Source organism: Pteropus alecto, unplaced genomic scaffold (genome assembly GCF_000325575.1).
Source record: "Pteropus alecto unplaced genomic scaffold, ASM32557v1 scaffold78, whole genome shotgun sequence".
Classification (NCBI taxonomy): Eukaryota; Metazoa; Chordata; class Mammalia; order Chiroptera; family Pteropodidae; genus Pteropus; species Pteropus alecto.
This window is the reverse complement of record NW_006443124.1, coordinates 1256440-1273071: the sequence shown is the minus strand read 5'-3', so window position 1 is coordinate 1273071 and position 16632 is coordinate 1256440. Positions and strand designations below refer to the sequence as shown.

The window sequence follows — 16632 nt, the reverse complement described above, 5'->3', positions numbered from 1 at the left end:
ACACACACTGCAACACATTTTACCATCTGGAAAATAAAAGAAAGTTCATTTTCATTGTCATATCAGCCTTCTCTTCACTAAAGAACGTGAGAGAGTCTTAATCCATGATAAGGAAGTGATAGAAGCCACCACTTTTTCTACATACGGCCCAGCAATGTAATCTGCAAACTCATGGGCAAGAGTCTCACTGGGTTCCACATCACATACATGATTTTAAAGGGCTCTTGGCACTAATTTTTCTATGGTTCCAGCAATGTGATTAAAAATTCCTACTTACCTTTTTTCCAACAATCACCAGTGTGCTTAAAGATTTCAAAGAGAGAAGACAATTTGCGATCATGAAGATGTCATCAACATATTACTTTACAGAAACATACATAAGAAGACTTACAGAGAGTACTGAGAACCTCATACTCTCTGAAATAACAATTCTGACAGTGAAATAGAAACTGAAGTTTCTATCTTCCTTACTAAAGATCTGACTAAATATTTGCTATCTGCCAACTTCTGATCATTGTTATCTAAGAATTGCATTAAAGCATGGACAGATTAGAAAAGGTAGTCGCTTCATGTAAAATGTCCAAAATAACTGCCGACCATCTCTACGTCCACCAAGAGCCCTCCACAAAAGAGAGAGAAGGAGATAGAAACAGACAGGGAAAAACTATCCATCCCCGGAGCATCTGCCCAAAGTGAGGCTGGATACAACAGACCTTCTTCCTCTGAAGAGCTATAAGGTAGGAGAACTGTGAAAGTTCTAACACTCCTTTACACCAGAAAATGCTCTTTTTATGACTTGGAAAATTACCCAGTGTTACAACAAAGCTAAATTCTGAAATTCATTTACCTTCCTTAAAATCTCTGGAACCACATTCCGACAGATTGCAATCCTCTTTCTATAGATGATCCCTGTTGACACATCTAGAAACAGAAAAATTTTATACTCAAAAAAAAGTTTTTTAAGAAAGGTACTCTTGTCTTAAAAGTCAATAAAATTTTTAATGTCAATCTCAATTTTCTATATGTAGAATTCCTAAAGAAAATGTTTAACTCAAAAGTCAGTGTCCCTGTTCTGGGACAAATTACTCCAAAGGTACTTATCTGTAATCAAGGAATAAGAATAAAAAAGCTACTCACATGGCACAGACTAAAGTCAGGGATAAAAGAATCATGAATTGTTCATTGCTATGGACTATCAACATCAAAACTCCAATGACATGGGCCAACAAGCCTCCTGCTCAACTCCAACAAAGAAAATGTTTTAGCAAAAAAAAAAAAAAAAATGGAGAATCTGATTGTGCCACCTTCTGCACCAAATATGTTTTCAAGCACAGCGGTTACAAAATTTAGACCTATAATGAATTATCGGATGTTAAAAAAAAAACAACAAACCACTCAATAAATGTGAGATAAGAAAAAAGAAGACCAAGTTTGAGAAAAAGACAAACCTCAAAGTGTTGTCTTTTGCTCTGTGAATTACTGTGACTCAGCCAGGCTCCTGCCAAGTTTCCTCAAAGCTCCAGCTATAAGAACCTTGAACCTTGGTGCAAACACCCTTACTCTTCAGAAGTCGCTGACAGGGTGACAAACTGGTCTGTCTCTTCTGCCTGCTGGCATTCCTCCAGCTACTTCATCCAACGTTTACAGCACACAGACTTAAAATGGATGAGCCACTCCTGGAGGCAAAGATGCCCTCGTCTATGTTAGAAATCATAATTAACGTTCCTATACCACTTTGGAATGTGCGCGCTGTTCTATCTCTTGATCTTCACAACAACCTAAAAGCAGGATTACTACTTCCCCATTTAACAGATGAAGAAACTGAGGTATCAAGAAGTTAGGTCATACAAATAGTAACAAAATCAAGACTTGAAATCAGATTTCTCTGATGACGAGTGACAAGTTTCTCCCACACCGAGTGCAAGCACATGAAAAAATGTTTTTTAAAAAATATTTATAGAGTTAAGGAAGTGCAAAAAATATCTTCACAAGCAAGACAGTTTTGTGTTCACCAAGCATAGAGAAGGCCTCAGTCATGTAATGAACAGAAGCATCTCATTCATTTACTCAGAAGGCTCAAGAACATGTTAGGTGTGGGCCTGCATGTCTCCAAATGTTTACACATTGATTATGTGCATCATTATAGCTTCCTGCATTGCCCAGTTCTCAAGTTCGAATACTGACAGTGAATGACAGAGATCAATGAAGACTCCTACATTCTAGCCCAATTGTCGATAAACATTTTCTGTAAAGGTCTAAATGGTAAATATTTTAGGTTTTGTGAGCCAAACAGTCTCTGTCACAACAACTCAACTCTTCTGTTGTCATAAGGAAGCAGCCGTAGATAACATGTAAACAAATGGACATGGCGATGTACCAATAAAACTTTATTTACAACAACACGCAGCACAAGCATAATTGGTCAACCTCTGCATTAGTCAATACTACTGAACCATATTACAATTAAGCACAGTTACAACTACATAATCTAATCACTTTTACAGTCACATCTCATATACATGATATTAATCACATCTATTTTACCATCTATAAAAGTATGTATGAATATATTACGGGGATATAGTCATGTGACCTTGGGCAAGTTATTTAACCTCTCTGTACCTTCGCTCTTTCATTTATTAAATAGGAGCAATAATAATATTTACCCCATACATTGTTATAAAGATTAAATTAGTTAATAAAAGAAAAAGTTCCCAGCACATATTAAGTACCCAAAAATGTCAGCTGTTATGATTGTCATCAATGATTAATTGAGAAAGTAACAAGAGTATAATATATTAGGCAAGGCTTCGACTTCTGCAAATGCTGGATGTTCTTTTCCATCGGTCAATACAGAAATAAACCTATTATGTTTAAAACATAATGGGCCACACACACATACACACACATCTTTACAAAAATCAGTATCACTTAATGATCATCACTGAAGCAAGGTATATTCAAAGAACTTACCTCTTTTTTCCTCTATAGTTATCACAGAGATAACATTTTTATCCATGGGGTTGGGATACTAAAAGAAAACACATAAAGAAGAATTAGCATCCATCTTTTACCAAAGTGAATTATTTCACAGTAACCACAGTTACTTGTAAGAACAGTAATTATTTCCAAGGAACATCTAAGGCCAGTTTTGAATCACAGTTCTTAATTTTACTACTTCAGCCTAGATAAGTGAGATGCTGTCATCAGCTGGACCTGTATAAAATCCAGAGGGAAACTTCTTTAGATCCAACCTAGCCCTGAGTGCAGAGGTAGGTTAGGTTAAACTAATTAAAATCAAATAATACTATTAATATTGAACTAGCCTTATTAAAATCAAGAATGCTCTTTGGGCCAGGCACTGTGCTAAATGCTTTGTTTGCATGACCTTGTTTAAATCTCCTAACAGCCTCTGTTGTGAGTGGGTCATATGTTATCATCATCCCATCTTTCAGAAATAGAAACTGAACAAAGGTCAGAGAGCTTAGGGTCACCCAGCTAGTTAGTGGTGAACCAGGAAATTAAACCAGGCCTAAAACAGTGAATTCCTTCACTACTGTCCTATATCACGGCCCGATGGCTCAGTGACATCACAGGAATACAATCATAGAAGTTGTCTATGCCAGGTACTCAATAAATAGTTTATTTATTGACGAAATTCCCCTGAAAGACAATTTGGATATAACAAGGCTAATAATAGCGACCATTTTTGTCCTAGAAAGTTTATATAGATTTTGGTTTAATTCTCAAAACTATTCCATGAGATATATTGCTGTTTTTTCCATTTCGTGTGTGAGAAGTAAGGCTCAGGTAAACTACGTAATTTGTTCAAAATCACCCAGCTAATGAGCAGTGAGACTATAATTTACACAGATAGTCTCTGTTGCCTTCAAAGCCTGCTCATCTAACTTAAGCTTAAATAGCCTCCGTTACTCAAATCCAACCCTTTCTATTGCTCAAATGCAAAAAGAGAGACTCAGGGAGGGAGCAGAAGTGACTTCTTCGAAGCCACAGAATAGGGTGGCTGCTGACCCGGGTCTGCCTAGCACTCCTTGGGCCTTTTTCCCTGAGGCTTACTGCTTCATCATGTCCTCTGTCGGAAACCAGCCGACCAAGTCGAACCAGGTACCTGAATGGGGGAGCGGGGACTGAGAAAAAAGAGAAGATAGACAGGGTGCAGGAGGGAGAACAGATCTCACAACTGTCTCTCCGAGTTTATTTCTTATGCTTCTTTTTATACATAATCTGTTTTGTGTATCCCAAAATAACATAATAAGATCAAGGTACAATTTTCGACACTCCCTTTGACACTCCCTTCGACTATTCTTAATCCTCTTGCTGGAATTCCACAGAACCAGCCTTTTTCTTTTTTATGCAAGCAGGCCTCCCGAGATAATCCATGCACTCTTTTGAATTTGGGGAGCTTTAGCTCCCTACAGTCCTCAAATATGAAGAGAAAATTACAGGAAGTCTTATCCAAGACATCCCAAGGTGCTACGGAGGAAGTGAGAGCAGTGAAGGGGCTAAGGGGCAAGAGAAGAGGGGCCCTCCACTAAGCAAACTTGTGAAAGCCTTCTGAACCCCAGGAAATGGCATACAAAACTCAGTGAGTGTGGATCGCCCCCACCCCACAGTTGTGTGCGTGCGTACGTGTGTGTGTGTGTGTGTGTGTGTGTGAAGAGGCTGACGGATTAATTGACTTGACTTACTGATTTTCAGAGAAAAGGGTCCTTCAATTTCACACAATCTTGTAGCCCCAAAAGACACTAGGTTGGAACACAGGCTCTATGAAAGTGGGAACAATGTCGTTTTCAGTCACTTCTGTATATCTACCACCTAGCACAGTGTCTGGCACGTATTAGGCCCTCAATAAATATTTGTTAAATGAATGAATGGTTGGAAGATAAACCTCGCTGACCTCAGGGATTAATTTGGAAAATAAATCTTACTTCGTTCAGGGCCCAATCTGTAAAGACCAATCTCAGTGCTCAGCAGCCTCACACCTCATCATGCCTCATGCCATAAACTGGCTTTCCCACTTCCAACCTGGCAACTGCAATCTTGATAACTAATCAAAAATACGGCTTTTAAAATATTCACATGGAAGCAATCAAAGTGTCCTATGATAGATGATTGGATAAAGAAGCTGTGGTACAGATATACAATGGAATATTACTCAGTCATAAGAAGAGATGAAATACTGCCATTTGCGACAACATGGATGGACCTCAAGATAATCATGCTAAGCGAAATAAGCCAGACGAAAAGCTGAAAATCACATGATATCACTTATATGTGGGATATAAACCTAAAAGCAACAAAGGAACAGGACAGAGACTCATGGACATGGACATCTGACTAGTGGTTACCGGAAAGTAGGTAATGGGGAGGAAGGAGGGAAGTGGTAGACTGGGTCGGGGTGGGGGTGAATTAAAATCATTTCCTTAGTTTAAATAAATAAATAAATAAATAAATAAATAAATAAATAAATAAATAAATAAATAAATAAATAAATAAATAAATAGTTTAATAAGAATAAATAAATTAGATCAAAATAAAAATAAAATATTCACTCATTCCTCATTTTTGCTCCAGAAAGAAATGCTCAAAATTATGATGACTACTTTCTTGATGTTTAGTATTTTTTAAAGATAAAGCCCATTACAGAGGGTCAGGTTTTAGCTATTCTGTTCCTCACCTAGGGGCCTCACTTACACAGCACCCTTGAGGCAAATATCTGAGACTCACACAGATGCCCTGAAGTAAGTGTGTGTGTGTGTGTGAACTAGAAATTTTACACTAAGGTAAAATGAGAGTATTTCCTTTACTACAGTCCTAGTTTGTTCATTTTACATTCATCTATACATCCTGACTGAATATTATAAATACAATGTAAGCTGTTAGAAGATTATTGAAGTAAATTATGAAAGAAGTTGGATATCTAATCACCAGAGAAGGATAATGATCAAAGTTTTCAAGTTCTGATTACTTCACAAAGTTATCAGTGAAATTCCTAGAGTATAAACTCAGAAACTTCACTTTTTTTTTTAGAAACTTCACATTTTAATAACTATAATATTTGCTTATTAAGTCAAAAGGTATCAGTTTAAATAATAACAGAAAACTACTTATTCTTCATTCAACAGTTTTCTGAGCACCTATCATGCCAGGCACTGTTATAGGCACTGAGAATACAGTAATGAAACAAAATTGTAGCCTTCTTAGAAAGTTTATATGCTAGTTGAGGAAACAAACCATATATATACCAGACTAAGGGATGATAGGGGGATGGAACATTGTGAAGGGTCATTGTAAAAGACTTAGGGGTAACCCATTAGACAATGCTTGTAAATACCAAAAGTAAATTAGCGAAACCCATTCACTCTGGTAAAATCATCTGCAAGATTCAAGTCATTTTCCTATGCACCTACTTTTGGAGTTGGATAGATATGAGCCTCAAGTTTCCATATGAGAATGGGGGAAAAAATTAGAGGTTTATTTACTGTAGCTAAATACCATGACATAAAAAGAATACGTTTGAATTTTTTTAAACTGAGGATTTATTGTGCTGAGGCTCCCCCTACCTGGCATCACTTGAAATGATCTGACACCATTTTGTAACTTGAATATTCAAGATTTAATTCACAAAAATTTATCTGAAGTCAGATAATAAGGGGTTGAGAATGGGAACACTGCTCAGAAAGGGTCACCACTAGTAACACCAATTTGGGAAAACACAAAGCAGGTGACCAGGATTTTCTGGACACCTTTTCAAACAGTGTGACAGTAGAATGGATCGAGCTAGGTCAGAGCAAACTCATTATAGACTTATTACGCACCTACTGTACCGATGCAGGGCGCTATGTTAGAGGCTGCCATATGTATTCTTTTGTTTATTCTTCCCCAAAAGAGTACATCTATTAACAAGGATGAAGATAAGGAGTCTTTGTGTTAAAAAAAGGTGATGGCATAAAGCCTGCACACAAGCAGGGCCACACTGGGATTTTCCAGTCCCCAGTCCACTCCTCCCATGGAAGCAGAGTGGTCTGATGACAGAGATAACTTCCAAACACCCTTTCCATCCTTGGACTTGGCTCAGTGGATCACAGGTGCAGTAGCAGAAGAATTACTACATAGGGCTGTGTACATTCCCCGTGTGTGCCATCTTTTCTGGTGACTTAAGGGATCTTTTTAAGGTGTATCTGACTTAATTTTGAACTTATGATTTTTTTACTTCCTTCAGAGAATGTATAAACTAACTCCCTTCCTTTTCCCCAAGGTATTGATCTACTGCAAATAATCACAGGATATATGTATGTAACAGTCTAACAAGAATAAAATGTACTTGTTATATAACCTTTTCATTTATTTTTAACATATTAAAAGAGGCCAAAACTGCAAAAAAAAAAAAAAGGGTGAAATAGAAAATATACATGAAAACAAACATGTAGCTATGAGAAGTGAGAGGCCAAGAAATTGAGTCCATCTAATTCCAGGAATAACATTCAACATATTGTGGGAGGAGCTTCATGAAAATATGGTTTTTACCTTTCTTATTCACAGGAGAAAACAATTTACAAGCTTTCATAAAGCCTATTCTTAAGAGAGTTAAGGAGTTATTAAAATATCAGCTTTCCAAAAACCTCAGAAATCAATGCCTGCCTTTTATAATACACTCCCCAGTCTCCATTAAAAAAAAAAAAAGTCAATGACTTCCAAAGGAGTCATTGTTTACCAACTTCCAATGGCACAATCCAAGAGAGTGTAAGGAAGCAGTTGAGCTAACCAATCTGTATGACTAGTTCTGCAAAAAAGACCTAAAATAAGTCTGGTGTATTAACGTATCTGCTTTATAAACATGAAAGGAATCTTTATGATTCTGGGTGCTTCCAAACATGTACATGCAAAAGGGTAGAGCTGCTGAAAGAGATTTGGCTTTTAGCTAAATAAAGAAATCACCGCGAGCTACGCCAAATTCCCCTAATGAGCTGCATGCAGTAGTCTACCTTAGAAGAAGCACAAAGTTAATTTCATAGCAAGATCAAATGAGTCATCGATTAATCAAAATTTCAATGATCAAGGACTAACCATATTTTAAGTCAATAAATATTTTGAATGGCTGTCCATGGGCATTTCAGGCCAGTAGGATGATGAAGTAGAAAGAACAAAGGACAAGAAGCCAAGACATGATGGGGCCATTTGTGAAGCCAGGGAGGTGAACCAGCAGATGATCCTCAAAGGCCGTCTGGCTGGGACATGTTATGATTCTAAGCAAAGGCCAACCACTCATATCGCATCACTCTCATTCATTCAAAAATGTCCTAATAATTGGCAAATGACATAATGCACTTTTCTGAAAGGAATAATTTATATTGTGACACAAAGGAAAACCCTCTTATTTCAACATTAAATGCATACGCAAATTCAATACATTAAAGATACAATCAAAGTCTACAAAATAACTGACCAGTATTTTTTGAAAGTGCCATGGTCTGGAAAGACAAAGAAAGGCTATGGAATTGACCCACATTGGAGATTAAGATCCAACAATTAAATGCAGTCCTGGAATCTGAGAATTTGGCATAGCTTGAGGTGATTTCTTCGTCCTGGATTTTGGAGTCCTAGATTGCATCGTATTCTGAAAAAAAATAGTGGGCATCTGCCAAATTTTGAACAAGGTTTATAGATTAGTTAACATTGTGCCAGTGTTAGGTTCCTGGTTTTAAAACTTATACAGTGGTTTGGGGAAGCAGGGTAAAGGGTGTACTTGAATTCTCTGTTTTTGCAATGTTTTACAAGTCTAATTATTTCTAAATTAAAAGTTAAGAAATAAAAAACAAAATTAAAATAAAGACACAAAGTACGGAAACAGAATGAGTTTTAGAATCCAAGAGATCTCAGTTTGGTGCCCATCTGTGGGAATTTTGGGCAAATTACTTTAACCTCAGTCTGCTTTAGTTTCTTCATCTGTAAAATTAGAAAAATATATATATATATCTACCTGAAAGAGCTGTTCCAAGAATTAAAGGAAATAATTTTATGTAAAGTATAACATCACAGAGGCACCACAGAGGTCCTCAAAAAATAGTAGCTGGTTTTGCTACTAAAGAATGAATCAATATTTTGAACTTACTTTTAAGTCTTCAGTCTTTATCTTGCAATTTACTGTGGTGTGGCACTAGGTATGTTACTGGTATCCATTTGCAATCTAAATATATTTAAATGATGATTTAAAAATTATTGGAAGATATTTCTTATTTTCTTAGACTAGTAAAACCTCACGAGCTCATGCTGCAGCATTTCGAGATTTGTAGAAGATACAAGGCCTCGCTGACACATCCTTCCCCACTAGCATTAAGGAAAGCACCACGTCGGAGAAGAGTACTAGAAAGAATATTTATTTTTTTAAAAGGGCTCCAAACTCCAAACGCTCTCATTGATTTATAATTAAATTACAAACCTTGGCCTACACTGTATATCTGTGATATGCCCCTGAGAAAGCACTTACCACAAAAATTCATATATTTCCCTGTCTCCCTTGACAGCAAGCTCCTTGAGGCCAGAGACATGTTTTATTTATCTTTTCATCTCCCAGGGGCAAAAGCATGCACAGACTTATTACGAATGTCTATTAGTAGGTATATAGTGAATGTTTTAACTATTAACAAGCACCTTGATAGTTTCAAATCTCCTTTTACACACTGATTAAGCTACAACCCCCAAGTATACTTTAATGTGATTTAAATGGCACTTAAAAAATAAGTCATAATTCACATATACACCTTTATTCATGCTCACTCCCCACTTTATTACTCGAAGTTAGTAAAGATTTCTGCAGACAACTTCTTGTGGCTTTTTATTTTCAGGTTCATGAAATAAATGTAATAAATTATTATTATTGTATTACTATCATGATTTTTAACAAGTACTTTTAAAGCACCTACTGTGAGCCAACATTAAGCTATGTCTATTACACGCAACTACGTGTGTTACCCAATTTATTTCCCCCAACAACTCTAAAAGATAGTTGTTATTATTATTATTTTGAAAACTGAGCCATAGGAAAATGAACGGACTTGCCTAATCTCATAGCTAGAAGCCCCATCCCCTCCCCGCCTCAGTCTGAGGTCAGAGTCCATGCTCCTATCATCTGCACCATTCTCCTATGTCTTCTGCTAGTAGAACTGTGGGCAGGAAGGTAAGAAGAAACATTAATACAGTGTGAGCCAAAAGATAAATAACCATATGTTAAACTAGGCCTATCATTTATCAAATCATTTATTTTGGAAATGTGGGTTTACTCCGAATATTTCAGGAGCTCTTCAGGGAGAGATGTTCCAGACATATAAGTGTCAAATTTGCAAGAGGGAAGAGACAAGATCAGAAACAGAAACGTTATTAATCACCTAATCAATTTTCTACTCTAAATGGAAATAACCATTCATAAATCCCTTTATGAGTTTAAGGGTAAACACTCCAACCATTTTTGTTCAGCACATCAGGCTCCTGGCTAGAACAAATGAAATTCGAGAAATTATTTTAATCTGTCCATTTTATTACAATATCCAAAGTAAGGATGTTACCGAACCCCATACTGATTCAGTCTGAAATTATGACAGGGCTAAATCCCAGAAGAGTGTATTTCATTCATTCATTCATTCATTCATTCAACAAGGATTTGTTGAGTACCTACTATGTTCCATGATCTCTTTGGATACTTGGGATACATCAGGAACAAATGACAAATTCTCTGCCCAGGAAGCTTACACTCTATTCACAATGCCTCTTTTGTCTATAGTATAAAACTATGACTTCTCTGGCCTCATTTAAGAATAAACAAGAATGGCTTTCTAATGAATTTAAATTTCAAGTAGATAAAATTTAAGAAGTCTTTGAATCCAGCTCAAGAAAGGTAAGCCCATTAAGCAGAATCATGTGTGCTTCCAGAGATGAGTGCGCTTCTAAACTGCTACATTCACCTATGCGACTTTGTGTTCTCTTTGCGATACAAAGAAAACAAAATCCACTGTCTAGTGCATTGACACTACAGTGCATGGAAAGTACAGTTTAACATCCAATGAATAAACCATTTTGGGCTTCATAGTATTCCCCCCATGAAGAGTTCACTGAGAAACACTATACATACTCCATGAACAAAGCATGTTGTGGTGTTTGTTTTCAAGGTGCCACTTAGCTTTGAAAGCATGTAGCTTAATATTTTGCCTGTGGTATCCAACAGGCAGGTGTAAGAAGAGCAAACATTTCTCAGGTTTTAAAAATAGTAGCATATTATAACTTGGAAGACAAGTTCTAACATACCAAAAGCCACAGATCAGTAGAGTCTATCTAAAATAGAACTTCCTCAGTGCTGAGGGGCTTCAAACATACCATTGTGCAAAATCAGATTAAATGCTTCCCAGAGATCCTCATATAATTGTCCCTTCTGCCAAGTGCTTTCCTTTGAAAAAAAAAACTACATAAAGACTAGAAGAAAAGTAAAAGTGTATTTTGCCAAAAAGATCATTCTTACTACTTTAAGCTTATAAAAAGCTTATGCATGTTACACATTTGATCTTCACAACAATCCTGGGAGATGGGTGGGGTACATGGCATTCACAGATGAAAAATTAAGACAGTAGGGTTGTCTTATACAGTTGTGCATGTTGCTCACTGCACAAGGGCTCCCAATTAAGTAGGCCAGTGGGCACAGAGCTACAGCCAAAAAGAGGAAGAAGCACCTCTTTCTAATTTGCATAAACAGCTCCATTTACTGTGAGCTTGCAGAATAGAACCCCTAGATGATGCCTCTTTCTAATTTGCACAAAGGCACAGCATAGGCTGGTGAAAACTGTTTCCCACGACCACCCCAAAACTGTTTTTAATTGAGAAAGCACAATGGTTGGAATCCAGGTCTACTGACTTCCAATTCATGGCTTTAAATAATATAAGATGAAAATTCTCACAGCAAATTTACTCATATCTTAGAAATAGTCACATAGATAGTCCCTGGAATCTGTGAAGACTGCTTCTGAAGAGAAAAAATGAAACTATAGTAGTGTCATCCACGGTGTTAACAATGCCCCATCGCTAGGCCTCTTCTGCAAATGTTCTCCCCTTCCCCTACCCCTCCCTTCCAAAATGTCCTCCTCAGTCTTTATTTACCATGTGCAAGGCACTTTGCTAAGTATTTCATAAGAATTCTTCCAGATCCTGAATATAACTGAATGCAGCTATATAGGTGACCTCAGCTTATAACGCATGGCACATAAAAACCTCGCAGTGGAGCCCAGTCACCCATAGGATCATGAGAATTAAATCCTATTACTGGTTTAAGCCACTAAATGACAGATGATTTTGTTCCACAGTAACAGATAACCGAAACACTGTTTCCTCACCGTATCACACAGCAAAGCTATACGCTATATCAGGCACAACAGGTCCACCAGGATGAATAACAGAGAAGACTGTGGACATAAGGAAACTGAGATCAGATGAAAAGCACAGTTGATTCAGAAACATTTTATCCCCCCAATACAATCAGTCCTCTGTATCCAACCAACTGTGGATTAGAAATACGTAAAAAAAATAAAGTTCCACAAAGTTCCAATAAGCAAAACATGAATTTGCCATGCACTGAGCACTATGCTCAAACCACGCAAATGAGGTCATGTGTAGGCATACCCCTCTGCAGCCTATATGCAAATACAACGCCATTTCATATAAGGGACTTGAGCATCCAAGGATTTCAATATCCAGGAAAGGGTCCTGAAATCAATCCCCCAGGGGATACCCAGGGATGACTGTAATTGTCTGAGTTTCCATTTGGTACAAGGCAGCACGGCCTGGCGATTAGGGGTGTGGGTTTTAGATTCGGATGTGTTGAAATCACGACTCTCCCACCTGCTAGCTGTGGGAATTTGGTAAAGGTGCTTAAACTTCTTTGAACCTCAGTTTCTCCAGACCATGAAATGGAAGTCCATCATAACTACTTCCAGAAGCTGCTGGAATGATAATATAGGAAAGCACTTCTCCTCTCCCCTTCTGCCTAGGAAATGCCTATTCATGCTTCAGCCATAATTTCACTGCGATAGCCCTTTACATGAATTATGTCACCTGATTCCTCAACATTCAACCCTTTGAGTTGATACTGTTATTTTCCCCATTTCACAGATTACAAAACTAAGGCACAGAGAGGGTAAGCAATCTTCCCAAAGCCCTACAGCTGTTTAATAAGATAATGTAGAATAAACCAGGATGATGGCTTGCATGGCCCCCCTAGTTTTTCAGGGGTCACTGATGTACTAGAAAGATCGACAAGGCCTCAGCACTTGGGTTCCCCGTGACTCCTCCGCAAGCCTCTCCCTTGGGCTGGGGCAGAGTGTGAACGTGATGCCCCGCACGGAGCCTTTGCCTCACGCCGGAGGGGGAGCCTTCGAGGAAATCCACCTCCACCCTCGTCCAGCACATCCCGGAGGCGAATCGGCAGCTGGAGGAAAGAGGTGGTGAGTGCAGACTTATGCACAGGGAGGAGAGAGGGAAGAAAGGAGAGAGAAGAGAGGAAAGCGGGGAGGAGAGCGGAGGACGGGGCGCAGACAGCTGGCCCAGCTGAGACGGCGCGCGAGAACGCCAGCCCGGCGGGGCTGGAGCCGGCGGGTACCTTTCGGAGGAAGCTGGCGACCACCTGCTCGAAGGGGTACTTGTACACCTGGTGCACGTCCACCGTGACCCCCATCCCTGCGCGCGCGCCCCGCCGCAGCAAACGCAGAACCACCCGAACTCTGCGCGGGCCTCAGGCGTCCAAAAGCGGGCGGCCGAAGGGGCGTGGTTTTTTTTTTCTCCTTTTTTCAAACTTTCGAAACTTTATTGTCCACTCGGAGAAACAGACAGGCGGTCAAACTCCCGCCCCCTTCCGCCAACGTCCAGTGTGGGAGCCCCGCGGGCGGGGCGGCCCCGGAGCGGCCCCGCCCTCCCCGGCCGCGCCTGCAGCGCCTCTGTCCCGGAGCCGCCACGCGGTATCCTGCAGCCCTGGACTTTGGGACTTGTGCTTTCGTGTCATCACCTCGCCTGGAGCAACACAGTAAGCCTTAAACCGCTGTCGGCAACACTAAAAAGTAACAAATACGTTAACTACCCACCCTCCGAGTTTAGGAGTTCTGATATAACCCTTCTCCATTATGCTGAGTCCAGTGTAACAAAGGCCAGCAACATTGGTGTTAACGCCACCAGGGCAGCTGCCTCTGAGGCTTGAGGTTGGGTCTCACGTACTGTAAAAATATGTCACCTAGGAGTGTCCAGGAAATGAACCGTGGCTTAGCGTATCTGGCTCCAAAAATCCCTATGCTCCTTAAAGGTTAAACACAGCAGAGCAAAGAACGAAGAGGTACAAAAAGAATTTTCAGTATTCTTCACAACACTGTGCGGATTTTAGGAGAATATGCAAGTGACTCCATTCAAATAAGTTGTTCAACATATTACTAAACACCTACTGTGTGCCGAGCACTGTTGTAGGCACTGCATTCAACAGTAAAGCATAATCCCTGCTGTCAGGTAGGATGGATGAACCAGGTGACTTAAGTCAAAATAGGAAAATTAACAGGATAATGGATTAAAGTTATGGAGGGTAGAGCATGATTTTAGAATGAATCGGGAAGGTCTGTGAGGTGGTGACTTTTACATTTATAATTTTATAATCTCAGCCCTGACACACATAGTCATTTCTGGTCTGACAAAAGCCTAGCTATGCAGTCACTCACCGCTTTACCCAAGCCCCTGAAAGAGGGGGAGGGGCATATTCACGCCTATCGTATTAGCTTTCTTTTTAATTCATGACCACTAACCTCCAGTGGCCTTTTAATCCTGCCAGACAAAAACACATTTCTCTAATCCATTCTCTGTCCCACATCTCAAACCTCCAACACCTCCCTTCCTAGCCTATTCTCAAGTCATTACCTTGCTTCTTTTTCACTTAGTAAATAGGAAACTTCTCTCTCCTATATCTATCTACCCACCTGTACAAATGCCCCGCCTTCCTTCCTGTTCTTGTGGATGAACTATCAGCACTAATTTAAGGCCAGTCTCTCCACTTGCCTGCTGAATCCATTGGTGGGCTGGCAAAGGGTTAACAAACAGCTCTCCTTTAAAAACAAACAAACAAACAAACAAACAAACAAGGCCCTGATTTCTAATGCTCCACTGAGCATTAACTACTGCCATGTAACTACTCCACTGAGGCCAATTTCAGAGACATGATGTCCCTAAACTTGGAGGTGGGAAGAGAAGCACAGGAGTGCACCGTGGTGTGGCACTCCACCATCCACACACAACGGACACAACCACAAGAACAGAAATAATGGCAAATGTAGCAACATAATTAGGAAGCTGTAGCAGTGCATACTGTTTTCCAGCAAACTTCTTTTTTGTAAGTAGGACTGACTACACTCTAAAATAATGATAGATAGTATAGTTGATACATAAACCAGTAACATAGTCATTTATTATCAAGTATTATGTACTGTACATAATTGTATATGCTATACTTTTATATGAATGACAGGCAGTAGGTTTGTTTACACCAGCATCGCCACAAACATGTGAATGCGTTGCGCTATGACATTATGATGGCCAAGACATCACCAGGAATCTTTCAGCTCCGTTACAATCTTACGGGACCAGTGTCATGTGTGTATGACTGACCAAAATGCTGTTAATGGGCACATGACTGCAGTTAATTCTTAATCCCACCTTACTAAACCTATGGGCAGCATTTCCTTGAAACACTGAAATTGGACTTTAGGTGCCAAAGCCATCGCATGTTCTATGTATGTGTAAAGCAACTCTACGTACAGAAAACAAAACAAAAAACGTCTCCCTGGGTGTCTACATATGCTCACAAAGGAGAGATCATTTACTTGCAGGAGTGGAAGGTGTTCTGTACCTGACTCTGCTACCAGAGTAGCTGGAGAGTAGGTGTGAAACAGAAGTCCTCTGCCGGGCTGGGCCCTGTGTCCCCCCTCCACTGAACAATGATTTCTTCCAGAATGAATCCTTGAGCAGCTGTTCTCCGATTCTTGGTGAACTGGCTACAAAGGCCAAGGTTGTGTCCTGAAAGATTAAAGGCCCTGGCACCTGTTGGCTCTGCTTGAGCAGGCTGGCTGAATGACTTGTGTAAGAACAAATGCCACCTACCCATTTCAAGGACATTGGGACCCTTTGAAGGTGGAAATGTGTGGCAGGCTTGACAACAAAAGGCCACTGCCAAATAACCTTGTGGCTCATAATCACAGCCAGTTTGCACAACAATAATCCCAAATGCTGTGTCCCCAAAGAAGAGAGAAGGAGCCGTGAAACAAATTCTCGATACTTTGAAATGGTTGACTTAACTAGTCAAGGACTTGGGTTCGGATTTGCTGGCCAACCTCACAAATTCGTGACCCTATTTGGTCTTTAAGATACCAAACTCATCTATGTTTTTCAAGGCAAGGCACAGTAGTAGACACCCAATACATTTTGATGGAATGAGTGAACAATTGGCCCTTTATAGATGCTGTGAAATTTAAGTGGACAGAGAGCTTCAGCCCTCACCCTCTCTCCTCGCCTCTCCTTTCTGCTTTTCTTACCCTCTTCATCTGGTTC

At 39.5% G+C, this 16632-nt stretch overlaps 1 protein-coding gene across 1 annotated transcript in view; it reads right to left on the bottom strand.

The window, feature by feature from the left end:
- The window catches only part of PRELID2 (PRELI domain containing 2), a 62408-nt gene extending 48588 nt beyond the window's left edge, over positions 1-13820 (bottom strand). The window contains exons 1-3 of the mRNA XM_006922971.3: positions 13658-13820; positions 2974-3031; positions 848-921 (exon numbers count right to left, since the gene is read on the bottom strand). Coding sequence (XP_006923033.1) covers positions 848-921; positions 2974-3031; positions 13658-13732 — 207 coding nt within the window. The 5' untranslated portion in view covers positions 13733-13820. The remainder of the gene's footprint in view (positions 1-847; positions 922-2973; positions 3032-13657) is intronic.
- Between the last annotated feature and the right edge of the window lie 2812 nt (positions 13821-16632).